We start from the raw sequence: 27,766 nt of genomic DNA on the forward strand, positions 1-27,766 counted from the left end.
AATAAATAAATAATGTTAAAAGCATAAGCACAGCTGAGACTGTTATTACTTATAATAAAATCCCCATTTATTGGGCTCTCCAAAAATGTGCAAATATATACAAAAGAAGGACTTGAAATACAAACAGACAAATATTTCATACAAACAAAGGAAAACAGCTTGAAAAAAAGCATCAAAAAGTTTCAAAGGATTTATAACTTTTGGTGTGCTCCGAGCATTACTTTATCCTTTCAGGTTCATACATCTTTCGCACCTCTTGACAGACTGGACAGTAGTACTACGAGGCTGCCATGAGAGGCGGCAGCAGCCATTTTGGCTGAGGAACCGGCAGGCACAAGAGCAACCGCGGGTCACTCTTGCCCGGAAGAGGCCACTAGACTACCAAGGCCTTTAAAGATAGGCCCAAGGAAGGCCTTCGGGAAGTGAGAGAGTGGAGGGTTTGTGGTCGGGGGAGGGGCAGGTGGCCAGCTGCCAGCTCCAGACTCTGTCCCTTCTGCCTTGCTGCGCCGTATGCTTGGAACAAGCTGTCCGAATCCCTACAGTGGGCTCCATCTCTGGCAGGGTTCAAGGCCCAGTTAAAAGCCCACCTCTTTGAGCGTGCTTTCGACTCCTAACTCCTCTCACCTTGGGTTCTGCATCCCCAACCCTATATATCATGTCTGTCTGTCCAAGTTAGATTGTAAGCTCTTCCGAGCAGGGACCGTCTATAAATGTCAGCCCACCTCTTGGAGAGTGCTTTCGACTCCTAACTCCTCTCACCTTGGGTTCTGCATCCCCAACCCTATATGTCATGTCTGTCTGTCCAAGTTAGATTGTAAGCTCTTCCGAGCAGGGACCATCTATTAAATGTCAAAATGTACAGCACCCCTTAAACCTTTCAGCGCTAGATATGTGATAAATAGTAGTAGTAGCAGCAGAGAGGGAAAGAAACCCCCCATATAGGCACAAAACATTATAGTGGATACAGATTTTCAAAGTAGATTTAATAGGAAGCAGAGCATGGTTGATGAGAAAGGGAGGAAGGGGTTTCTGGGATAAGAACATAAGAATAGTTTGAAGTTTATTAAAATTTTGATTAATCGCCTAAAATGGGGGGAATATATAAAATCTCTTCAAAAAGACATATAACACATTTTGAAGAGGACAAGGGGTAAGGTAAAGAACTACAATAAATTGAGAAAAGAAAACGAGAAAAGGGTTAAAACAATAGGTGGAGGGGTTCATAGACAAAACCGCGGAAGACAAAGGCGCGCGCCGAAGAAAATGACAGTTTTTAGGGGCTCCGACGGGGGGTTTTGTTGGGGAGCCCCCCCCACTTTACTTAATATAGATCGTGGCGGCGTTGTGGGTGGTTTGGGGGGTTGTAACCCCCCTCTTTATACTGTAAACTTAACTTTTTCCCTGTTTTTAGGGAAAAAGTGAAGTTTTCAGTAAAATGTGGGGGGTTACAACCCCCCAAACCCCCCACAACGCGGCGCGATCTGTATAAAGTAAAGTGGGGGGTTCCCCCCACACACACCCCTGTCGGAGCCCCTAAAAACAGTTATTTTCTTCGGCGCGCACCTCCGCGCTGTGCTCAGTTGTCCGTGCGCGCCTTTGTCTTCCGCGGTTTTGACCTGACACCGAAGTTCATTGTGGTCAAAGTACAGTAGATCTCCGCCATGGACTGGATCTTAAGCATTGGAGGGGGCGGAAACTTTATAGTTCAAAGGCGACTTTAAATAGAAAACACAGGCAGCAAGTTGGTGGCCTTACTGGGTCAGTAGCCCGTTCTCACAGTGGCCAATCCAGGTCATTAGCACCTGGCTAAAACCCAAGGAGTAGCATCAAGGCGAATCACATTAGCATTTCCTTTTTTTGACTCCCTCTTCAGGCTGGGACAGCCACCACTCGAAGTTATCCGACAAAGGGAGGCAAAATGGCTGGATATGACATCACACTGGGAGAAAGCCATGTCCAGGAAATACAAGAAGGTGAGAAATTGAATGGCAAAGACCCTATTAAAGGAAACCAGTTCAACTTTCTCAGGCACTCTCTAGTGGAGTTGTTAATGCATGGTAGTGCATTTTTTTCTTTAAACATCTGGAGGTACACAGGATCATTTCAAGGGACTGTGGCTCCCTGAGCCAACTTTTGCATCGTTGCCGACCACCACCATCCCCTCTCTCTTAAATCTCCCTCCCTAATGCTGGTGATAAAGGGCGCCAGAATCCTAATCCAGCATCTCTCCTGGGAGGAAAGAAACAGGGAGAAATGCCAGACTGGGATTTTGGTGTCCTTTATAACCGGTGCCCTGGGCCAGGATCTCACCTCGTCTGGGGGTACCGTATGGCTCCAGAAAAAGGAGGCGCAGCTGCCGGCTGACTGCCTACAGGACGTGCCTCTCACCATGAGAGGCACGTTCTGTAGGCAGTCAACTGGCACCGGCGCCTCTCCTGTTTGCCGGCGTCTCACGGCGCACCCGGAATCTCGACTCGGAACAAAAGCGTGCCGCAACACACAGTTTGCAATATACCATTCTATATAATACAGGTCTAAATGCCGCTGTTTGCACTTGTTTCGTGCAACGGTAATGCTTCAGGGCACGGCAAAATGTTTTTTTTTTTACTTGAACGCAACAACGCTCTGAAACAATGGCACGCTCTTTCCCGATAGTGCTTGCATGCGCACGACAACCTGCACTTAGATGCACTATCGAGAAAGAGAACCCACTCTTTCCAAAAGAATGCACTGTTATTGGCAATCAAAAAAAAAAACCCAAAATGTGTTCTTTTTTTTTTTTAATCTTTATTGATTTTCAAACGTCGACAGTGCAATACAATTAATTGAACATAAAATACTGCATAAAATGCACTATTAACTACACAAATAATACATAGAACAATTATTTTCTCCCACCCTCCTTCCAATTATTAATATAATCTGACGTATGATGTGATTACAATATTATAATTAAGTAATTTTAATCCTCAAAATACATTTCCCTCCCCCCACCCACCCACCCTGGATGTGTAAGGAAATCTAAGAAAAAGAGAGATACATGACCCTTATTGCGAGGTAACAAATGGAGTCAAATGTGTTTTCTTTTTCTGCTGGTTTCATTTGCTAAGGACATGCATTGACATGGGATATGTTGACACTTCCTCTATCATTGCCAATGACAGCCCATCCTTAGTATCCTAGCTGTCTAAAGTTAGACCTGCTATTTGTATACAGTTGTATGTGAATTTTCAGTGGCAATACTTATAGGCTTCACATCACTAAAAATATGTATCATTTTAGGCAGATACCTCATTCACTTAAAGTTACGCAGTGGCCCTACTGCTGCAAATAGACTTTAAGCGTCATAAAAGGTTTTGCAGTAATCAAAGAACATGAATAATGATGCTGGAGCTCTGTTAAGGGGAGAGTGTGGTGTAGTGGTTAAAGCTTCAGCCTCGGCACCCTGAGGTTGTGGGTTCAAACCCACTCTTGTGACCCTGGGCAAGTCACTTAATCCCCCCCATTGCCCCTGGTACATTAGATAGATTGTGAGCCTACCGGGACAGACAGAGAAAAATACTTGAGAACCCGAATAAATTCATATAAACTGTTCTGAGCTCCCTTGGAAGAACAGTATAGAAAATTTAATAAATAAATAGTGTGAAAAGTTTCAGCCTTTCATAACCAGAGCTGATACTGTGATGTCACAATGCCTCATTCCACCAATAAGAGCCAACCTCATCAGTGATGTCACAATGACTTGATTGTCCTATACTTGGCTCACTTTTACTACATTTTGATTTCTAGAGTGGCGCAGTGGTTAAAGCTACAGCCACAGCACCCTGGGGTTGGGGGTTCAAACCCACACTGCTCCTTGTGACCCTGGGCAAGTCACTTAATCCCCCCCCTTTGCCCCAGGTACATTAGATAGATTGTGAGCCCACCGGGACAGACAGGGAAAAATGCTTGAGTGCCTGAATAAATTCATGTATACCATTCTGAGCTCCCCTGGGAGAACAGTATAGAAAATTGAATAAATGCTGGAATAGTACTAAAGATGCATTTCACAATTATGCATTCTTTCTTCATGCCATAAGAACATAAGAATAGCCGCACTGGGTCAGACCAATGGTCCATCTAGCCCAGTATCCAGCAAGTCCCTGGCAAAAACCCAAATAGTAGCAGCATTCCATGCCACCGATCCAGGGCAAGCTGTGGCTTCTTCCATGTCTGTTTCAACAGCAGACCATGGACTTTTACTCCAGAAACTTGTCCAAACCTTTTTTAAAACTGTTTTCTTGATTTTAATTGCATTGAGATCATGTTCTTCTAAAATAGAACAAAGAAAAAAATCTCTCCACCCGCTGTGCCACTGTCTGAATTAGAAGTTTGCTTTGAGGTGTTGCTTCTTCATAATCTTGTTGTGTTTTCCTTCTGCCGTACAGCGAAAGATTAGAGAAACTGGGCCTCTTCTCCCTCGAACAGAGGAGATTGAGAGGGGACATGATCGAAACATTCAAGGTACTGAAGGGAATAGACTTGGTAGATAAGGACAGGTTGTTCACCCTCTCCAAGGTAGGGAGAACAAGAGGGCACTCTCTAAAGTTAAAAGGGGATAGATTCCGTACGAATGTAAGGAAGTTCTTCACCCAGAGAGTGGTGGAAAACTGGAACGCTTTTCCGGAGGCTGTTATAGGGGAAAACACCCGCCAGGGACTCAAGACAAAGTAGATAAAGACAGGTTTTTCACCCTCTCCAAGGTAGAGAGAACGAGAGGGTACTCTCTAAAATTGAAAGGGGATAGATTCCGTACGAACGTAAGGAAATTCTTCTTCACCCAGAGAGTGGTGGAAAACTGGAACGCTCTTTCGGAGGCTGTTATAGGGGAAAACACCCTCCAGGGACTCAAGAGAAAGTAGATAAAGACTGGTTCTTCACCGTCTCCAAGGTAGAGAGAACGAGAGGGCACTCTCTAAAGTTGAAAGGGGATAGATTCCGTATGAATGTAAGGAAGTTCTTCACCCAGAGAGTGGTGGAAAACTGGAACGCTCTTCCAGAGGCTGTTATAGGGGAAAACACCCGCCAGGGATTCAAGACAAAGTTAGACAAGTTCCTGCTGAACAAGGACGTATGCTGGTAGGGCGCTGGTCTTTGACCATAGGGCCGCCGCGTGAGCGGACTGCTGGGCCCGATGGACCACTGGTCTGACCCAGCAGCGGCAATTTTTTTTGTTCTTATCTCCTGTTGTTAACACGCCTTCCTTTTTCGTCAGGTGAAAATCTTGTGTCGGAAGGGAATCCCCTCTTCCCTGCGAGCTCGCTGTTGGCCCCTTCTCTGCGGGGGGCTAACAAACATGGTAAAGAATCCAAAGAAATACCAGGTAACATTACTGTTCGCTTGAGGGGGGGATTTACTATCTATGAACTGAGCCAAAATCATTCCATAAATTAGTTCTACCAAACGTATTAAATAGCCAAACCACTATACAGCTTAATCCTACCTTTGTACTGACATCATGAGGGATCTATATGAACTTCTGTCACCCGTGAAGTAGAATCCATCACATGAAAGAGCAAATGCAATGAATTCTACGGTATATGTTGGGGTGCTATATGATCACAGTGCTGATTCTGATACAAATTGCCTGCAACCCAATAGATTATTGAGGAGATACGAATCGACTCTGCCATATATCATCATGCCATCTGGAAAATTTGGACCCTTAGTCCTGCCTCCAGGCCTGCCCGGTCCCACCCATCCCCGCCGCGCCCCGGTTCCGCCCCGTCACGCCACTGATCCCGCCCCAAGCCTAAACCAACCCCACCCCCGCTGCCTGCTCTCGTCGGGCAGGACATCCGCGCATGCACGAGTATGACGAAGGAAAGCTTTTCAAAACCCGGACAAAGTGCCGGGTTTTGAAAAGCCATCCAGACTAGAGGTCTGCACGGGAACGGGGATCGAGGGAATCCCGCAGGAATCCCCCCCTAACCCACGGGACTCCCACGGGGACCCCCCTCTAGCCCACGGGACTCCCACGGGGATGGAAGGCTTTGGAAGCAGGGTTCGTCCATATAATATAATGGACACATCAGCCTTAGTAAAAGAGGGGGTTTATAAGTTAATTATCTGAACAGAAAACAAAAAAAGGGTTCCACCAAAGAGATTCCACAAGGAAAACAGCAAAAGAAACTGTGGAATTGATGATCCTGTTAGAAGTAATTGCTGCTTTTTATGAGGACGGGCGGGGATGGAGGTAATTCCTTGCGGGGATGGGTGGGGACGGAGAGGATCCTGGCAGGGACGAGTGGGGATGGAGAGGATCCTGACGGGGATGGGTGGGGACGGAGAGGATCCTGACGGGGACGGGTGGGGATGGAGAGGATCCTGGCGGGGACGGGTGGGGACGGAGAGGATCCTGGCGGGGGCGGGTGGGGACGGAGAGGATCTTGGCGGGGACGGAGAGGATCCTGGCGGGGACGGGTGGAGACAGAGAGGATCCTGGTGGGGACGGGTGGGGATGGAGAGGATCCTGACGGGGACAAGTGGGGACGGAGAGGATCCTGACAGGGACGGAGAGGATCCTGGCGGGGACGGAGAGGATCTTGGCGGGGACGGAGAGGATCCTGGCGGGGACAAGTGGGGACGGAGAGGATCCTGATGGGGGCGGGTGGGATTTCTGTCCCCGCGCAACTCTCTAATCCAGACCCCTGCCCATGTCCTCAAAAGGAGGATATGGCTGGGGAAATCAAGATGGCTGGTAATCCTAATCATGCCAGATAATCAGACTGACCTTTCATTCATCTGTCCGGCCATGATGGAGTTTTAACTGTCTTACTATATCTGCAGGAGCTGGACCAGGCACCAGGGGACAAACAGTGGATTGAGGCTATTGAGAAAGACATTCACCGCCAATTCCCCTTCCACGAGATGTTCCTTTCACCGGAAGGTCATGGGTAAGGTATATACAGTCGTACATTCTCAGAGGAATTCTGCTGGCTCTGTTAAAAATCCATCACCTTCCGCAATGCGCATCACTCCTTTCCTCTCTGTGATACATACCGCACACTGTGCCACTGAGTTAGCCTACTGGTTAGCAGTTGACTCAGCAACCTGAGGTTGTGAGTTTGATTCCAAGGGCAAGCAGTGGCTTCCCCCATGTCTTTCTCAATAACAGACTATGGACTTTTCCTCCAGGAACTTGTCCAAACCTTTCTTAAAACCAGCTACACTATCCTCTCTTACCACAACCTCTGGCAGTGCGTTCCAGGGCTTAACCATTCTCTGAGTGAAAATTTTTTTTCCTCCAATTGGTTTTAAAAGTATTTCCCTGTAACTTCATCGAGTGTCCCCTAGTCTTCGTAATTTTTGACAGAGTGAAAAATCGATCCACTTGTACCCGTTCTACTCCACTCAGGATTTTGTAGACTTCCATCCTATCTCCCCTCAGCTGTCTCTTTTTCAAGCTGAAGAGCCCTAACCTTTTTGGTCTTTCCTCATACGAGAGGAGTTCCATCCCCTTTACCATCTCAGTCGCTCTTCTTTGAACCTTTTCTAGCGCCACTATATCTTTCTTGAAATAAGGAGACCAGAATCGAACGCAATACTCCAGATGAAGTCGCACCATGGAGCGATACAGGGGCATTATGACATTTTTAGTCTTGTTGAATGCCATGAAATACAGTGTTGCTTCCCTTCCTGTGATGCCCACTGCATTGTGGTCCACCTCTCCCCACTGCTCCCATTACCACGCACATGCGCCCCTTCCCTTCCCCCGTACCTCTACTTGTTCACCACCATGAGCAACAACGTCAACATGTTCCTGGCGACCGCATCAGCTCTCCCACTGATGTCACTTCCGGGTGCCGTGCATAGGAAGTGGCATCAGAGGGAGAACCACCAGGGGGGGGGGGTGTCACAAGGAGCATGTTGAAGTTGTTAAATCACGGTGGTGAACAACAAATTATGGGGGGAAGGGAAGGGGGGGCGCCACAGGAAAATAGAATTAGAATTTGTCAAGAAGATACAATGCCTCTTCCCCACAACAGCTGGAGAACAGATCAGGATCAAGATGGTTTCTAGCGTGGAAGCTGCACTCGGGGGAGCGGTCTTTGTTGGAGCAATGTGTTGATAAATTTAATTGTGTTCATGTTTTTTTTTGTGGCAGGCAGCAGGGGCTGCTTCGGGTCCTGAAGGCATATACAGTGTACAGGCCTGAGGAAGGCTACTGCCAGGCGCAGGGCCCTGTGGCAGCTGTTCTGCTCATGCAGATGCCCGTGGAAGTAAGCAACAGATCTTAGCCCTTTATTTCCAGGTTCTTCATTGGGGTGAGGGGGGAATGCCTAATGTTAATTGAACAGACATTTTAGGAGCATTTGTGGTAGGGATTGTGGTAGGGTTGTGTTCTTGACTCTGCCCTAAAGCGGAGGATATTTTGGTTGAAGGATAGGCTAGAGCAGAGGTAGGCCATCCCGGTCCTCGAGAGCCGGAGCCAGGTCGGGTTTTCAGGATCTCCACCATGAATGAGATGGATTTGCATGCACTGCCTCCTTGAGATGCAAATCGATCTCATGCATATTTATGGTGGAGATCCGGAATTGTCTACCCCTGGGCTAGAGCAACACATTCACTTTTAATCAAAAAACAAACACTAGAGGAGGCATCTATAATTCTTTTCCCATTTCAGAAGAAGAAATGAGGTCTACGTTTGAACTATGGAAGCTCAGAGGAGTAGGAACAGGACACAGAGTTTCCATTCTAGGGCTGGATAGCTCAGGAGATTGGTACAAGAATTCAGAGCCTCTTACTGCTAAGACTTGATGATTCAGGGTGTGAGCACAGCATAATATTATAGAGCCCCTCACTAGGGTTGCCAGATTTTCCAATCAGAAAATCCGGACCCCCCTAAACCCGCCCTCAGGCCCATCCAATTCTACCCATCCCCTCCCCTCCGGCTGCCTGCTCTCGTGCAAGGAGGAAATACGCCCATGCCCAGATTTCCTCCATGCCCGTCGCAATTTGAGGAGGCTTTTCAAAACGCGGACAAATTGCAGGGTTTTGAAAAGCCGTCCGGACCCCTGGACATGTCATCAAAAGGAGGACATGTCCGTGGAACTCCAGACGTCTGCTAACCCTACCCCTCACCTCATGGATCATCGTGCATGCGGAGGGATACAGAACCTTGACTTGATCTCTATGCTTGATTTTTGTCACTCTTTGTCGGTGGGTGTCGCAAAATGTCAAATGAAAGCATTGCAGAGAGCGCAGAACGCAGCAGCCTGTACGATCCCAGGGGGTAGCCTGGCATGATCATATCACTGCAGTGCTGAAGAGCTTGCATTGGCTGCCAATTCAGTTGCAGATTGAATACAACGTTTTGACAATTGTCCATCAGGTGATCTATGGGGAGACGCCTTTGTACCTAAAACAGCTTCTGAGACAAATATTCCTTCTAGGAATTTGAGATCACAATCCACGAAGAGGTTGTCGCTTGATGTATTAGGTGAAACACGTTATTAAAAAAAAACCCTCAAGCAACAGCTCTCTCTGTTGTAGGTCCACATTTGTGGATTACACTGCCAGGGTTTTTAAGATTATGTAGAAAGAAACTCTCATTTAAGAAACAGTTGAAAACTTACCTGTTTATTAAAGCATTTTATTGGTTTTTGAAGAGAAATGTATTTTATGGTTCATATGGGGTGAACTTTTTATTATTAATATTATTTATTTTTAATTTATTTATTTTTTAATTTTAATTAATTAATATTATTTATTTTTAATTATTATACAGGAAGTAGTGGATAGGTTGTGTCTGTTGTACTATGTTTGAGTAAGTTTCGAATAGGTATGTTTTCTAATGTAACCCGCTTAGTAGATAGGTGGGGAAGAAATTTTTTAAATAAATAATAATAACTTTATTTTTCTATACCGCCATCGTCAGGCGACTTCTAGGCGGTTTACATTGTAAGAGGGCTGGACATTCAGCGAATAACAAGAGGTCTTAATACAAAACAATAAGTTTACATACAATACAATACAATACCGTACAGTACAATACAGTGAGTCTAAATACAATACAATACAATAAGACTAGATACAATACCATGCAATGTGTCTAATACAATATAATAGTCTAATGGGAACTAACGTGCTAATTGGAGTTTTATGGGTAATGAATACCTGAATACTTTAGAGCTTACATATGAGTAGGAGTTCTATGAGTAGAGGAAATCTGGATAGATGAGGAGCTTCTTGAGAGGAAGAAAAAGGCGTTTACGGGGAGGGGAGTCCTAATGAGGAAGGGGACAGTTTTAGTCAACAAATGTAGCGAATAGGGCGGTTTTGATCGATTTACGGAAGGCACTGTAAGACAGCTTGGGTTCGTTTATGTAGTTTTTCAGCCAAACTTGCTGTCTGCTTGCTTGGAACTTAAAGGTTCTGTCCAGGAATGATTTGTATCTGCAGCCTGTAATCTTTGGGTATGCAAAGAAGTTTTTGTTTCTGGTTGCTCGTGTGGGGTTGTGCAGGATGAAGTGAGTTTGCAGGTAAGAAGGTGCTAGTCCCCAGGCTTGCCTGAAACAGGTGCAAGCAAATTTGAATAGTATTCGCGCTTCTATTGGAAGCCAATGCAGTTTTTTATAGTAGGGGCTGATGTGATCATTTTTTCTTAGTCCGAAAATTAAGTGAACGGAGGTGTTTTGTATTAATCTCAGTTTTTTAATTGTTTTTTGTGGGATGCCCAAGTAGATGATGTTGCAGTAGTCAAGCATGGATAGGATCAGTGCCTGTACCAGTAACCTGAATGACGTTGGGTCAAAGAAAAAATACATAAACCTGTCACCTCCAGACCAAAGGTTGAAATCTGGCTCAGGTCACTAAACTCCTACTGTTCCAAAATCTATTTTATAGCCTTTCTGAAAAATATTTATGGTTCAAGCCAGTTTTCAGTGGACATATTTTCACACCAAGCACACCTCCATTACATCTGGGAATGAATTTGCCTAGTGTCTACACTTCTGCCTCCATATTCGTGGTTTCGGCACTCGCGGTGTCGCTTATTCGCGATGGTTTTGCATCCTGACTCCGCCCCCCAAAAAATTACATCATGATAAAGCTTCTTTTCTTTTTCTGTACCAATAAATAAGTTTAGCGCTTACCAACATTCACTCTGAAAATTGCTGCTTACATGCTTTCTCCCACAAAATCGCTGTTTCAAATTTTTCACCCTGAAAATTGCTGCTTCCCAGCTTCCCAGTGTGCATAGAGAAAAACGCTGCTTCCTAACATGCATGGAGAAAATTGCTATTACTGTACCTTGAAAATCGCTGGGGATCGCTGCTTGCCTGCAATAAGCCCAAAAAGCTTTGTGAATCGCTGCTTGCCTGTCATAAGCCCTAAAAGTTTTGGGAATTGCTGCTTACCTGCCATAAGCCCCAAAATTATCTGGGAATCGCTGCTTGCCTGCTATAAGGCTTAAAATCGCTGGGAATCGCTGCTTGCCTGTGCTAAGCCCAAAAAGCTTTGGGAATCGCTGCTTGCTTGCTATAAGGCTTAAAATCACTGGGGATCGCTGCTTGCCTGTGCTAAGCCCAAAAAGCTTTGGGAATCGCTGCATGCCTACCATAAGCCCTAAAAGCTTTGGGAATTGCTGCTTGCCTGCTATAAGGCTTAAAATTGCTGGGAATCGCTGCTTGCCTGCCCTAAGCCCAAAAAGCTTTGGGAATCGCTGCTTGCTTGCTATAAGGCTTAAAATCACTGGGGATCGCTGCTTGCCTGTGCTAAGCCCAAAAAGCTTTGGGAATCGCTGCATGCCTACCATAAGCCCTAAAAGCTTTGGGAATTGCTGCTTGCCTGCTATAAGGCTTAAAATTGCTGGGAATCGCTGCTTGCCTGCCCTAAGCCCAAAAAGCTTTGGGAATCGCTGCTTGCTTGCTATAAGGCTTAAAATCACTGGGGATCGCTGCTTGCCTGTGCTAAGCCCAAAAAGCTTTGGGAATCGCTACATGCCTGCCATAAGCCCTAAAAGCTTTGGGAATCGCTGCTTGCCTGCTATAAGGCTTAAAATTGCTGGGAATCGCTGCTTGCCTGCCCTAAGCCCAAAAAGCTTTGGGAATCGCTGCTTGCCTATATAAATATTGTTATTCCCCACAAATTGCGAATTTCAATAGTAATAATAATGGCTGTTTCCCCAAACCGCGAATAACTGTTGAAACGCTATTCGCAGTTTCAATACTAAAAACGCTAACTTATACAAAAAAACGCAAATAACCATATTCGCAGCTATATTCCACCCGCATCCACCGCGAATACGGAGGGAGAAGTGTATTTCTTTGTTCCTGGTCCAGAATGAAACAGCCACCAGGTGGAGCCAGATCCCCCCAAAAAACACCCCAATCTTGATGTAAGCTAATAACATACTACAAGAAACATCTTTAACTCAGGACCCTGAGGCCCGGATTCTAAAAAGCAGCTGCTGATTGTTTGTCAGTCACAACAGCGCCATTTATAGAATCGCAGCTTTGTGAATGGTCGGTGCCGGAAATGTTGGGCAGGGTTTTCATGTTCTACATTTCCAGCACCTACCTTTCACATGAATCGCAGCTATAGGGCGCTTTATAGCTCCTAACGACACCTCTGACATTAGCCATGCCTACATTGGCGTTAAGTGTTATAAAGTGCCTCCATAGCTACGAAGCAGGCACCTTTTTTTAGGTGCCAATAGGCACCTACATTTTTTTAAATGGCATTTTCTACTTGTTAGGTGCCAATAGAGCACCTACTGGCATCTAACTAAAAGTTTTGTTTATAAAATATGGACCTGAGCGTCTCCTTTGCTGCCACGTTTCCCCTGTGGTATAATCTGAGTCCTGACTGTCATCTCCTATATCTAGGGGGACAATTTAAGCTAGGCTTTAGTTAGCTCCATTGCATACATGGATTGGAAGATTAGGTTCTTACCGCGTTAATCTTCTTTTTGATATAAGAAATAGGATTCTGTACTATAGTTGTTCCTTCCCCCTAGTCGCGAACTTTGCAGAAGGGTGTCACTCAAATCTTCCAACTCCTCCCCTTCTACACTGGAGAGCAGCTCCCTCTTCAGTTAGTACCAAAGTAATTGAACTCTGCTGAAACAGAAGAAAGGAGGAGAGGCACGAAGAACTTCCCCGGCAAAAAACTATATTCTGTTCTGCTCTATAACTTTTTTTTTTTTCCTTTTTCCTTTTATATACTACTAATCATTTCCATAGCGCTACATTATATGCAGGTACATTCTCTATCCCAAGTGGGCTCACAATCTACATTTTTTTACACCTTAGGCAATGGAGGGTTAAGTAGCCTGCCCAGGGTCACAAGGAACTGCAGTGGGAATTGAGCCCAGTTCCCCAGGATCTCAGTCCACTGCACTAACCATTAGACCAGGGCTGCCCAAGTCCGGTCCTCGAGATCTACCGGCAGGCTAGGTTTTCAGGATATCCACAATGAACATGCATGAGAGAGATTTGCGTACCAAGAAGGCAGTGCAGGCAAATCTCTCTCATGCATATTCATTGTGGATATCCTGAAAACCTGACCTGCCAGTAGATCTTGAGGACCGGACTAGGGCAGCCCTGCATTAGACTACTCCTCCACTCTAATCTGTTTATGATTTTAATTAATACCTCCCCTCCCAACATTAGATTTGTTAACTGCTTAGATGCAGATTATACCATTTTTGCAGTATATCAAAAATAAAATGATAAACTGGATAAAAGCTTTTGAATATTGATCTCTTAGGACAATATATCCCAGACTGTGTGCCGTGGCATATTTCAGGTGTGCCACGAGACGCTGGCACTGGCTGACTGCTTACAGGCCGTGCCTCTCGCAGCTAGCGCCAGCACCTCTTCTCTTCGCCGGTGTCTCTCCTCCTCTTCCAACACCTCTCCTCCGTCAGTAACCCCCTACTGGCATAGATATAGGCTCAGGGGCACAGCTGGTGGACCTCCGTGCATGCATGAATGTCTATGTGATGACCTCACGCACGTTAGTGATGTCATCACGTCGACGTCCACACACCTCCGGATGCCCTCCAGCCGCAGCACCGAGTTTAATGTTCTGCAGCGTCAAAAGGTTTGCGGGACGCTGCCTTAGGACCTGGCCCCTCCAATTTTAAATGGCAGGGGCGCAGTTGCAGCGATCTTCCCTTATACCTGAACCTGTCCTTTCCAAATGACTTTTCATTCACCTCTTCCCCCTTTCGTTTCAGCAAGCATTCTGGTGTTTGGTGCAGATCTGTGAGTATTACCTGCCAGGGTACTACAGCCCAGAACTGGTGAGTCACTGCCCCTCATACCTCTATTCCTAACCTTAAACCTAGCCTTCATCCTAGCACTTGTTGAACTGTACCCTTCATGTTAATGCTAGCTTTAATCCTAATCCTATCCCTAGCACTAAACTAACTCCTGGGCTTAACTTCAGGCCTATACTCCTAATCCTAACTCTAATGTAAGTGTTATCTGCCAGGATATTACAGATCAAAGCTGGAGATTGACTAGTCTTTCACACTGCACACACTCCTTCAATATCCTTGTGGGGTACACTGTTTGGCTGCGTCAAAAGCCAGCTCCCCCTGTGTTGTTATAAGTTTGTCTTGTTATGTGTTTTTTTTAACTATGTAGGTTATTTTGTTCCTCACCTAATTAATAGGCAGGCTATAAATAAAAATAATGACCTGCTCCTCTTTTAATCTTTTTTAAATAGCAAGTATGAGATTATTTTATTATTTATTTAGCAAAGCCTGATGTGCCACAAATTGCACCACAGTTCTGCCACATGTTTTACAAAAGTTAAAATAGTATAAGACAGAGGGAAAAGAGAAAAACCTGGGGGGGGGGGGGAGAGAGTCTCCTAACCCAGGATATCAGTGAGTAGGAAAGAAGAAATCTGATGCTGGGAACATGTGCAGGGGAAGAGCCAGGTCTTAATTTGGGATTTGAGTTTAACAAATGAGGGCTGAGTTCCACACACAGGGGGCCTATTTAGGAGAAAGCTGTGTGCTGGGTAGTTGGTTGTGATACGTGAAGCTTTGTGTTCACTGTTCTTCGAGTGTAGATTGTTCTGTGGCTATATCGTACTTATTTATTTACGCTGGGTTTTATTATGTTCAAATGCTTTTTTTTATTATTTCAAGTATAACAGGCAAGAACAAGAAAGAGCAGCAATCAAAAGTAACAGTACAAACATGTCCCCCCTCCCCCCCCCCCATCCCGGGAGTCCAAAGCCATGCCAAAAGTTGAGAGAGAACCTTAAATGTTCAAAAGTCTGCTACGAGCTCGGGGTGTGAGGTCCTGCCAAAAGCATTCCCAAGTCTGACAAAATCTACGACCCGGGCCATGCTCCAAGTCACCCACCAGTCTCCGCTCCAGCGTGGCATGAATTATCATCAGGGATCTCCATTGTGCATAGGTCGGAGGATCAGGCGAAAGCCAGTTAATAAGGATAGTTTTCTTCCCCAGTAAAAGCACTCTGGTGATAAAAGCTGACATTCCCCTGGGTTTAGGCGTGGCTATGTTATAAAACCCAAATAGCGCTCTTGGTTGTGGGAGCCAACGCCTTCCCCAAAGCAACGTAACATAGCGTCCCAGGTGACTCCAGAACTGTTGAATGTTGGGGCATGTCCAAAACATATGGCTCAAAGAAGCGTGAGCCTGGCTGCATTTCGGGCAGGAATGAGAAGCCGTAATTCCCATCCGGGCAGCACGTTCCAGTGGAATATAAAGTCTCAGAACAATCTTCAATTGCATTTCCCAGTGGGTTATGTTAGGAGACACCCTTTGAATGTTCGCTGGGTTTTATTAAACCGCGGAAGAGCTTCTTACTGCGGGCCGGCGCGCTAAATGTTCCAACGCTCATAGGAACCGAAAGAGCATTGGAGCATTTACCTCGCTGCCCGCAGTAAGAAACTCTTCCGCGGTTTAGTAAAAGGAGCCCTTAGCTATTATACCGTTGACGCCGGTGGCAAGTCAGATGCGCGCAGACATTTCAGCGCAGGACAATTGCAAAGTTAGGCACAGTTGTGCACAAAACTTAATTCAATAATAGACTTAATTGGAGTTAACAGCCAATCATTGTCTAAAATCGGCCTTAATTTGGCGGTAATTGGCATTAATTAGCATTTGCATGGTAAACTGCATATAGGGCTAGATTCACTAAGCGGAACAATCATGTACCGATCGGTTTGCGACCCGATTTCCCTCCGACCTGATTCGCTAACCTGTGTCCCGACCATCGTCCGATCCGCGCATGCAAATGAGGGGGGATGGCATTCACTAGCCAAAACTCCGCAACACCGACTGGGCTGGCCGATCACAAACAAGCGACTGCTGAGGACCAATCGCTCCTTTCCGACTGCCCTGCCTTCTGCCGCCCTGCTCTCTGCCCTGTTTTTCTGCTCTCTGTCCCGAACTCCTGCTTTCAGCCCCAAACTCCTGCAGCCCGACTCTCCCACCTACCCCGATTCTCCTGCCTGTCCCGATCTCCTGCTGCCCCGAACTCCTGCAGCCCCACTCTCCCGCCTACCCCGATTCTCCTGCCGCCCCGATCTCCTGCTGCCCCGAACTCCTGCAGCCCCAACTCTCCCACCTACCCCGATTCTCCTGCCTGCCCCGATCTCCTGCTGCCCCGAACTCCTGCAGCCCCAACTCTCCCACCTACCCCGATTCTCCTGCCTGCCCCGATCTCCTGCTGCCCCGAACTCCTGCAGCCCCAACTCTCCCACCTACCCCGATTCTCCTGCCTGCCCCGATCTCCTGCTGCCCCAACTCTCCCACCCTTCCCCGCAGTGCAAGCCCGTGGTTTTAACCCGCGGGTTAAAACCACAGGCTCCAAAAAAGTAAAACAAAACTAAAATTCTCTGCCAGGCAGTTGGGGGTGTGATTCCGATCCCCCTCATTTGCATGAGGGCAGTTCGTGAATCAGCCCCCCGGACACAGAACGCGTCCCTCACGGATCAGATCCGATCAGTGCCCTTAGTGAATCTAGCCCATAGTCAGCAATTCTATAAGTTGTGTGTTCCAATTCCATAGTACACAACTTCAAGGGGAGGGGCATGAGCTCATTAGGGGCGTGTCAGGCATGCAGGATTATAGAATTCTATTATTCATGTGCCTAACTGACTGCAGATTAAGCATGACCACTTTCACCAGCCTTTGAGCTCAAGCCTAACGTTAGGTATACAAGACGTACAGAACAGCCGTTATAGAATTCTCGCTCAGCGCACCTCCCAGCCCCTAAATTTTGGCCAGCAATCCAAAATATCAGGATAAAGCAACTCAAATTTTAATCATTAAAATCAAGTCTCAAATGTGGATAACCATGATATCTTCCAGGTTGGGATCCGACATGGTCCGTATTTCGGCCATCGGTGCCTCCCTCGGGAGTCCAATCTTTTCACAATCAAAGCAAACACATTTGAGAATAACACTATGTGTCGAAGCCTGTGATACCACGTACACATCTCTATATGGCACAATTTATTGAATCGACCCCAAATTAGTCTTCTTTGATTTATGGAGTTTGGGCTCAAAAATTGAGACCACGGGAGGCAGCCTGGCTACCTCCTGTAGTCCATGGCGAACCCAGATACTCAATGCCAAGGCTGTATCCAGCCATCAGCATTGAATATCCGGGTCAAAGTTTGCCGCCTTGGAATTAGGCAGCCTAGCTGAAAGTCAGTGGCAAAAGATGGACCTGCTTTTATAGGCAGATCTATCCGTTAGTTTTAGCCAGCCAGCCATGACATAGCCAGTCACCGGTCAATCTGGCGAGCCAAATATTTAAGAGCAGATAGATGGCTTTCTCCTGCGGAATATCAGAGGATAGCCAGTCGGCTATATAACACTGAATTTTGGGAGTATGAATATTCAAAGTGCTTAAGTCTTTTATTGTACCCTATCTTAATGTGTCCAGGAAAAGTAGTTAATCACATTTTACTAAATAAATATAAATCCTGGTTTGCAGTACTGAAGGGAAAAGCTATCCTCTCGTCTGCTGCTGTCTTTCTCGCCGTAGGATCCAGTGTTCAAATTAACTTTCACAGACTCGGTTTTCATTCCCTGCTGGGTTTTCCCTCTCAAAATCCTTCACATTCCTCATCTATCACAGACTGAATTTTCCAGCCTTTCCTGCCCATAATTCTTCTCCCAAGATTGGAACTCAGTGGGAACACTTGGTCAAACAGCAAGAAAATCTGTTTGCAATAACGAGAGATTATACTCCCAAGAAAAATACAGGCCAAGTTCCTTCACTTTGCAGAAAACGGCATATGCATCACATTTTCAAGACATTACCAGATACAGGGAATCACGCTGGTTATAACAGAGCTAAGACAACTCTGACAAATACTCTCCAAGCCTCGTCTAAGCCTAGATGTTCAGCAATCCGTGTTGTTCCAAGCCTGCCAACAAGAAGATGAAATGGAAACCCAGATGGGTTTCCTGCTTGTATCACCTGGTGTCCTCTGCAGATCAGGAACTAAGGAGGAAAATCGTCACAAAAGGCCTTTATCTGCTAAACTGAGGCGACACATTCTGAGAGACCCTGACATCACACTCGCTAAAATCGTGGATACCTTGAGAGCAAATAAAGACTTGAGAATTGATCATAAAATACTTTTGTAGCCAAACTGAGAAATACTTCAGCTGTTCTTTCCTGCTCTTGCTACTTTCCAGATAGCGGCCAATCTGAAAGACTTGCTGTTGAGGGGATTTTTCCTCCTCCAGGTACTTGCCTAGCTAAAGATGCCAGCTGCCATTGTGGTGGAAAATGGATTGAATTTTAGTGGGTAGCACACTTACAAGGGGGCGTTCAATAATTTATCTATCTGAGTATGAACGAAAGTAACAAACACGTTGAAACAAGTCTGTGCATGTTTGTGACATGTCTCAAAGTTTCTCATGCACAGTTGCAGCTCAGTCCTAGTCTAACATTCCAAGAGCCAGGATGTCAGGAGAATCCTCTTGCAAATCAAGTAAGAAACTGTTAGATTTGGATCACCATTCAGTGATAACATTTCTCACAAAAGAAGAGAAAAAGCCAAAGGAGATCTGTGAACGCCTGACTGCAGTTTATGGTGAGCCTGACCCATCATCCTACAAAGTAAAATTTTAGAGCAAGCATTTTAAGTGTGGTAGAGAGTCCATTGAAGATGACCATCACACTGGATGGCCTGTGGAAGTAACTTCCATAGAAATGTGCAAGAAAAAGACAAGGATTTAATTTTGTCAGACAGACGAATTGAGGTTTACCGAATAGCTGAAGAAATGGGCATCTCAGCAGGTACAGTTTGGAAAATAATTCATGACAATTGGGCATGTCCAAGGTTAGTGCAAGATGGGTTCCAAGAATTCTGAAGCCATGTCAGAAGGCCATGAAGCTCCAGTGCTGTCAGGAGAACTTGGAGATGCTCCTTGAAGACCAAGTGAATTATTTTCATCTTTTGGTGACTGGAGATGAGACTTGGGTCTTTCACAGAGATCCTGAGTCCAAAATAGACTCAAAGCAGTGGAAGCACAAGTCAATCCCTACCCCAAAAAAGTTTAAGACAGAAAAATCTGCAGACAAAGTCACCATAACCAGGGAGAGTTACACCAACACAATGATCACTTTACGAGAGTCAAACCAGGAGAAAAGACGAGGACAACTCACATCAGGCATGCTACTTCTTCACGACAAAGCGGTGATGCACATGTCAAGATAATTGCTGGCTGCCATCCAAGAATGTGGGTTTCAGTAGCTGAACCATCCACCCTACAATCTTGACCTGGCTTCCTCAAATTATGTACTGTTCTGAGTTTTAAAGAAATCTCTCCGTGAACAGCGTTTTTTTAAGTGATGAAGATGTCAAGGAAGCTGTGACGTCCTGGTTTGAAGATCAAACAAGAATTCTTTTCAAAGGGGTTAAATTATTGAACGCCCATCATAGGTAGTGGAGACAAAGATTATTATTATTATTATTATTATTATTAGGTTCTTATATCCCGCCATACCCAAAGAGTTCTAGGCGGTTTACATTCGTTACATTAGGATCCGGTCTGAACCCGGATTTACAAAAATTTTATCGGAATTGCAGGTAGCGCTGAAGGAGGCACAGATTTATCATAGTTGGGTTAGAAGATAAAATGGAGGGAGTGGGAAACCAGAAGAGGGGGGGGGGGAGAGGGAGGGGGGGGGGGGGGGGGGTTGGAGTGTATGCGGGGAGTAAGGACTAAGGGTCTTGTTCGCGGAAGAGGTGTGTTTTGAGAAGTTTTCTGAAGTCTAGGTAGGTCGGGGCCTCTAGCATCATTTGGGCTAGCCAAGGGTTCAGCTTGGCCGCCTGGAAGGCGAAGGTTTTGTCGATGAATCTTTTGAGCTGGCATGATTTTATGGAGGGGAAGGTAAACAACTGGATTCTGCGGGATTTCTTGTTGGTGCAATACATATTGAAATGTGGGGAGAGGTATTTTGGTGAGAGACCAAATACTGTCTTGTAACAGATGCAGGCGAACTTGAAGAGGACTCGGGATTCGAAGGGTAGCCAGTGCAGTTGGTGGTAGAAGGGGGTGATGTGTTCCCATTTGTTCAGGCCGAAAATGAGGCGGACAGCTGTGTTTTGAATCAGTTTTAGTCTTCTGGTGATTTTCTTTGTGGAGCTTAGGTAAATGATATTGCAATAATCCAGTATGCTGAGGATAGAGGATTGAACTAATAGTCGAAATGCAGTGTCATCGAAGTATTTCTTTATGGTACGGAGTTTCCAGAGTGAGAAGGGTCTTCAGAGGTGAGCAGTTCTGAATTAGTCTTCACATCACAGGGAGGGCTGTAAGTTTCCATAGGGGTGAGACGCTCTGGCTAAGGGAGGTTCTGCCAAGAGAAGCCATTCTCAGCTGCTCTCTCCCTCGCTCTATGTAGGAAGCCGTGCAGTTGGACAGTGAAGTTTTCGTCAGGCTCCTGAAAAAGACCTGCCCAGTAGCTTATAGACACCTGAAGAAACACAGTGTGGGACCCCTGCTTTACCTCACGGAGTGGTTCTTATGCCTCTTCAGCCGCACTCTTCCATTCCCCACCGTGCTGCGCATCTGGGATGCCTTCTTCAGTGAGGGTAAGCCTCACCTTTCTTATCCACAAACTCACAGCTCTTTACTTTTACTGCCTATGTATGTATTGTATATCAGAAGAAAGCATCACGGTCCATTACACAGTTTTCTGCAGCAGTGTGGGGATGACTGTGAGGGAGTAACCTTAATGGGAAGTGGTTGTGTTTGTCCTATAGACTCCCTCACAATGGCCAACATCTATAAGGAAATATTCCTTTATTATCCGCAGACCAACAACAGTGGTTTCAGTGAGGCCCATTCCAGTAGAAATGCTGGATTCACTTCTGGGGACTACAGAAAGTTCTGCTGGTCTGTTTATAGCACGAGCAGAGAGAGAGATGGAGAACACCCAGGCTTAGGAGAAGCTTGAGGCAGACAAAACACTCCTAGATTCAGGAGAGGCTTGGGACAAAGTTGCAGACAGAAATAAGGTCTGTGGAGTGACGATGTTCCTAAATGGACTTTATTTGAAAGTGTCAAAGTTCCAAAGGTACACTGAAATCATCCACATAAAAATAAATCATCCACATAAGAGCCTTAAAGGACCTAGTCCGCTAGGGATACAGGACCCAACACGGTCTGCGTTTCGACAAAAAGTCTTCTTCAGGGGTCCCTGGGGGTCCTATAAAGGTGAGTACGTGGGAAACAATTGTGTGGTGAACCGGAAGTGAGACACTGCTTGCATTTGCAATGGAAAGGGATTTCTAAATGGACTTTATTTGAAAGTGTCAAAGTTCCAAAGGTACACTGAAATCATCCACATAAAATAAATTCATCCACATAAAAATAAATTCATCCACATAAAGGCCTTAAAGGACCTAGTCCGCTAGGGATACAGGACCCAACACGGTCCGCGTTTTGACAAAAAGTCTTCTTCAGGGGTCTCACTTCCGGCTCACCACACAATTGTTTCCCACGTACTCACCTTTATAGGACCCCCAGGGACCCCTGAAGAAGACTTTTTGTCGAAACGCGGACCGTGTTGGGTCCTGTATCTCTAGCGGACTAGGTCCTGTAAGGCTCTTATGTGGATGGAATTATTTGTGTGGATGATTTCAGTGTACTTTTGGAACTTTGACACTTTAAAATAAAGTCCATTTAGGAACATCGTCACTCCACAGACCTTATTTCTGTCTGCAACTTTGTCCCAAGCCTCTCCTGAATCTAGGAGTGTTTTGTCTGCCTCAAGCTTCTCCTAAGCCTGGGTGTTCTCCATCTCTCTCTCTGCTCGTGCTTTGGAACTTTGACACTTTCAAATAAAGTCCATTTAGGAACATCGTCACTCCACAGAGTTTTTTTTGTTTTCTCTGGATTTTCTTCTCTGTGGATATTTCAGGGTCAATTCCTTTTGTTTTTAGACAGAAATAAGGGGCACTTAGAGAGAGTGAATGTGTGTGCAAGTGAGAGACAAATGTACAGAGACAGGCACAGAGTGTGAAAGAGAGAGGGATAGAAAGGCACAGTGTGTATTTGTGTGTGTGTGTGTGTGAGAGAGAGAGAGAGAAAAAGCACGAGCATCTTCTAGGGTGGGAAGAACTGGGACAAATGGACAGAGCAGTGGTTCTCAACCCTGTCCAGGCTCACCTACCAGTCTGATGCATTTGCACACTGTTGAGACCCTGTGTACGCGGATCTGGCTCATGTATGATCATTGTGGATATCCTGAAAGACAATCAAGTTAGGTGTATCCTCGGGACAGAGTTGAGATGCACTGAGGGAGTACAGCCAGTAATATGAGATGGCTGGGACCGACTGGCAGGGGATGCCCAGGTGGAGGGGATGCTGGTGGCTTGTGGTTAGACCTTGTTTAACCTATATTCGTCCCTTCTCTTTCCATCCCTCTTCCTTCTCTGAAGGGGTGAAGATTCTCTTTCGTGTTGGCCTGGCTCTGGTCCGGCTGGCTCTGGGATCATCGGAGAAGCTGAAGGACTGTGGCGGGGTGGTGGAGACACTGGAAAAACTGCGCGGTATTCCACCACGGCTCCTACAAGAGGATGTTTTCATCCCAGAGGTGAGAGGCAAAAGCACTCGTGCCAGAGAGTAAGAGGACAGGAGAAGGAAACCATTAGCACCAGAGGGCAAGGACCTCTGTGCACAAGAAGCGAGGGATGACTGTGAAAGGGAGGGAAGAGGCTAGACTGCCGATGAGAGGCATTGTGTATGCGGAGATGAGAGGCGTGCATCAGCACCAAGGAGAGATCCATTTTCTGTAGGTGCTGATGAGGGGAAGATAGTGTCAGTACTCTGGGTAAAGTTGCTGTGGGAACAATTCAGGGAACGTTGCTTCAACGCAGCATGTTACGTGTGAATTTTATATAGTATCTGAGTGCCCACATTAGAGCATAAGACTAGCCTTAATGGATCAGACCAATGGTCCATCAAGCCCTGTAGCCGGTTCTCACGGTGGCCAATCCAGGTCGCTAGTACCTGGCCAAAACCCAAGGAGTAGCAACATTCCATACAGAATCTCAAAAAAATAGCAAGATTCCGGAATCCCAGAGAGTAACAAGATTCTAGAACCTCAAAGAATAGCAACATTCCATGCTACCGATCCAGGGCAAGCAGTGGCTTCCCCCCTGCCTTTCTCAATAACACTGTGGACTTTTCCTCCAGGAACTTGTCCAATCCTTTCTTAAAACCTGCTATGTTCACCGCTCTTACCACAACCTCTGGCAATGCGTTCCAGAGCTTAACTATTCTCTGAGTGAAAATGTTTTTCCTCTAATTGGTTTTAAAAGTATTTCCCTGTAACTTCATCCAGTGTCTCCCTAGTCTTTGTCATTTTTGACGGAGTGAAAAATCGATCCGTTCGACACCACTCAGGATTTTGTAGACTTCAATCCTATCTCTCCTTAGCCGTCTCTTTTCCAAGCTGAAGAGCCCTAATCTTTTCAGTCTTTTCTCATGCCACCATATCTTTCTTGAGAGAAGGAGACCAGAATTAAACGCAATACTCCGGATGAGGAGCTGCCCCTTGTGCTATGTAAATGTTAGACTATAAATGTTACATGTTGAACTGTGGGACCTGCCCAAGTACTTCTCCCTCTGCAGGCCTTCTTGCAGTAATGTGCTCTGCGAGTTTTGCGCAAAATTTCAAGACTAATCCTTAGCGCCCAGCTCACGCTTATATGCATAACAGTCTCACGCGCAAACTTAGTGCAGAACTGACACTTACCCTTTAGGCGCTAAGGCCCTGATTCTATAAAAGACGCTTACAGTGAGACACCTAGATTGGCGTGCCTAACTTAATTTTCTTAGTTGGCTTAATCGGCGCTGATCGTTGCAAGCGTCATTCAAAAAAATTGTAAAATGATCTTAAAAATGAATTAGCTGGTAGTCGCCCAACTCGCTAGGTGCCTACCACATCGAGGGAGGTATCTACACCAAGGCACCTACCAGCAAGTAGGCGTGTTTAGGGGTGGATTTGGGGTGGAGATGGGTGTGGATTGACTTAGCTGCACTCATTTAGGTCTAAAAAAACCCTGGCCTAAATGGCACTGCGCCTACATGGTTCTATATGAAACAGCTAGCGGATGATTGACGTTCGAGCCTAACAGTACCTACAAGTTAGGCACCGTTTACAGAAACAGGGCCTAAGCTTATAGAATTTATGGACATGTGGGCTGGAGAAATGTGTCACCGCACACAGTGGCGTAGCGAGGGAGTTTAGTGCCTGGGGCGGTAACACCATGCATCTCCGTGCTGTGTATCCCCTTCCCCCCCCCCCCCACACACAAACATTCTTCCCCACCGCTTGAACGCCCTCCACTTTGTAGGGAAACTCAACTGTTCCTCATACTGTATTTGCCATCCTATCTCTTCTATTGTACAACAGCACTAGAGATATCACAATACCTCAGGAGCAGGTTTTAAGAAACCAGGAGTAGCCTCATGTCTCCTTGTAGGGAAATGTTTGGAAACTCCAAATGCATTGTGAAACCTGTGGCCCTGATGTGGTCCCAGAAAACTTAAGATTTTACACTACACAATACAGAAATGCATGTTCTAGCATGATGAGGGAATACCAGTACAGGTGAGGAGCCAGACCATTTCTATAAGCTGGTAGGAGGGAAGCAGTGGTGTAGCGGATAGCTTAGCTGGTTTTAAGACAGGTTTGGACAAGTTCCTGGAGGAAAAGTCCATAGTCTGTTATTAAGAAAGACATGGGGGAAGCCACTGCTTGCTCTGGGTCGGTAGCATGGAATGTTGCTACTCTTTGGGGTTCCGGAATCTTGTTATTCTATGAGATTCTGCATGGAATCTTGATACTCTTTGGGGTTCTAGAATCTTTTCTTGCTTTTAGGGATTTTGGAATCTTGCTATTCTTTAGGATTCTCAATGGAATGTTGCTACTCCTTGGGTTTTGGCCAGGTACTAGTGACTCGGATTGGCCACTGTGAGAACAGGCTACTGGGCTTGATGGACCATTGGTCTGATCCAGTAAAGCTATTCTTATATTCTTAGTAAGGGGGGTGAGGGGGCGGTCTGCCCTGGGCACCATCTTCCTCGGAGCACTGGCACCCCTCCTCCTCTCCAGCCCCCCTTCCCACTCTTCCCCTTGCCTTGCGCGTGCCCCTTCCCTTTTTAACTTTGGCACGAGCAGCCACCAACTTGCTGCCCGCATTGGCACTGTCTCTGACGTCACTTCCGTGACCCGCACGTAGGAAGTGATGTCACAGAGAGCACCGATGTCGACGCGAGCAGTAGGTTGGTGGCTGCTTGCACCAAAGTACAGGGAAGGGGAGCGCGTGAATGGCAGGGAGGTGGCATGGCAGAGGGCAGGGGAGGTTGCGCCAGCACTCCAGGCACTGCTCACCCTCGCTATGCCACTGGAGGGAAGCCAATAGTTGGCCAGCTGTGGCTCTGTTCCAACCTTTCTGGTTCAAGTACTGGGATCTATCTGACTCTGTTTCTCCTTCAGGTTTATGAGGTGGCAGTGTCAGACCGAGAGATTGAACGTGAGTGCAGGTCACAGCTGGCGAAGATGAAAAAGACGCGGCCAGGCTTCGAGTTCTGTCCAACGGCTCGTCTATGCGGAGCCAAACCTGTCTTTGATGCCCAGCAGCTGCGGGACGCTCAGAGGCAGGGCAGCGACGACCGCCTGCAAGGACCCTCCATCCCGAGCATCGTGGTCGATGAACCCCCACAGAGGAGAAGCAGGGCGGAGCGGAGACGGGAAAAGGAGGAGCAGAAGGAGCGTCAACGGCAGGAGAAGATGCGACAGCGGCATGAGAAGGAGCTGCAGAGAGAACTGGAGAAAAAGGTGGCAGAGGCCAAGAAAAAGCCAAACACACGCGGCAAGACCTTCCATGTGCACCGCAAGTCATTGGCGCCCACGTTGATAGCGGGGAGCCAGGAGCCACAGGAGGGGACCAGCCTGGAGATTCCCCGCTTCAAGAGGAACTCTGCTCCATACCTAGAGACTTATTTTTGAGATACGGGAAAACCCTCTATATTTTGTTAGCGTTTCCTGGCATGATGAGGCCAGGGATGACCTTGGATGATATTGTCAGCTGAGACCAGAAAGGTGTTCTGGAGAGTGTTACTGGGAGAACCAGCTGTGAGAGAGCTGGCCCACGGAGGACTTGGGCTCAGCCTCTTCGCTCAATTGAAGGCTGAAAATATTCTCACAGTTATGCTGCAAAACAATCAGAAATCCTCTAAAGTGTAATTTTCATTTTTAAATTCTTTATTCGTTTTTGAAATCAAGTACAGAGCGCAAACAGTTGAACGATCAAGTAATATAACATAATGCACTTTATTCCAACAAATAATTTAAAGCCGTTTTTAAAAAAAAAAACCCTCCCGCCTTAACCCTACCCCCTGCCCCACCTGGATGTGTATAACAATCTTTCACGAATCAAAGGGAAATATTGTTCATAGTTCACAATCATATCTTACAATACTTTGTTAACGTAAAACTGATTATAAAATTTTGATTGATTGCTCACCGAGCAATCTATATTTAAGGCAGGCATTGAAACAAAAAGAAAAATAAAGAGGAACCGGAGCAAAAATCCACAAACACAACACAAGGAGTGTGTGGCGCGGTGGTTGAAGCTACAGCCTCAGCACCCTTGGGTTGTGGGTTCAAACCCTGCGCTGCTCCTTGTGACCCTAGGCAAGTCACTTAATCCTCCATAGCCCCAGGTACGTTAGCTAGATTGTGAGCCCACCGGGACAGAGAGGGAAAATGCTTGAGTACCTGATTGTAAAAACCACTTAGAAAACCTTGATAGGCGGTATATAAAATCCGAATAAAACCTGAAACCACTTATATTCTCCAGTTCAAACGCTGAAGCTAAAGCTCAAGGCTTAACTATTGAAGGTTAACCAATGAGGAATTCGGGTTCTCCTTCCTAGCTCTGGAGCAATGACTGCCCGGTAGCTTCTGAGGCAAATTCCCCTGTATATGTGCTTCAACTGTATGCTTTAGGTCAGGGGTGTCCAACCTGTAGCCCAAGGGCTGCATGCGGCCCCGTGAAGTATTTTGTGCGGCCCCGGTCGAGGGCGATGCAGTGTTTTCCTCTGCTGCCCCCCGGGTGTTTACCATCTTGCCGGCTCCCTCCTCTGTCTTCCTGCAGCGTTTGCGCGGCCCCAGAAACTTTTTTTTTTCGGCCAATGCGGTCCAGGGACGCCAAAAGGTTGGACACCCCTGCTTTAGATACAAAATACTT

The 27,766-nt window shown here is 46.3% G+C and overlaps 1 protein-coding gene across 1 annotated transcript in view; it reads left to right on the forward strand.

The window, feature by feature from the left end:
• Positions 1-27,645, forward strand: part of TBC1D10C (TBC1 domain family member 10C) — a 37,929-nt gene extending 10,284 nt beyond the window's left edge. The window contains exons 3-10 of the mRNA XM_033919446.1: positions 1,874-1,973; positions 5,255-5,362; positions 6,829-6,935; positions 8,147-8,261; positions 14,225-14,290; positions 20,905-21,094; positions 22,946-23,100; positions 26,011-27,645. Coding sequence (XP_033775337.1) covers positions 1,874-1,973; positions 5,255-5,362; positions 6,829-6,935; positions 8,147-8,261; positions 14,225-14,290; positions 20,905-21,094; positions 22,946-23,100; positions 26,011-26,523 — 1,354 coding nt within the window. The 3' untranslated portion in view covers positions 26,524-27,645. The remainder of the gene's footprint in view (positions 1-1,873; positions 1,974-5,254; positions 5,363-6,828; positions 6,936-8,146; positions 8,262-14,224; positions 14,291-20,904; positions 21,095-22,945; positions 23,101-26,010) is intronic.
• The last annotated feature ends 121 nt before the right edge of the window (positions 27,646-27,766 follow it).

The sequence above is a fragment of the Geotrypetes seraphini genome, chromosome 14, assembly GCF_902459505.1.
Source record: "Geotrypetes seraphini chromosome 14, aGeoSer1.1, whole genome shotgun sequence".
Classification (NCBI taxonomy): Eukaryota; Metazoa; Chordata; class Amphibia; order Gymnophiona; family Dermophiidae; genus Geotrypetes; species Geotrypetes seraphini.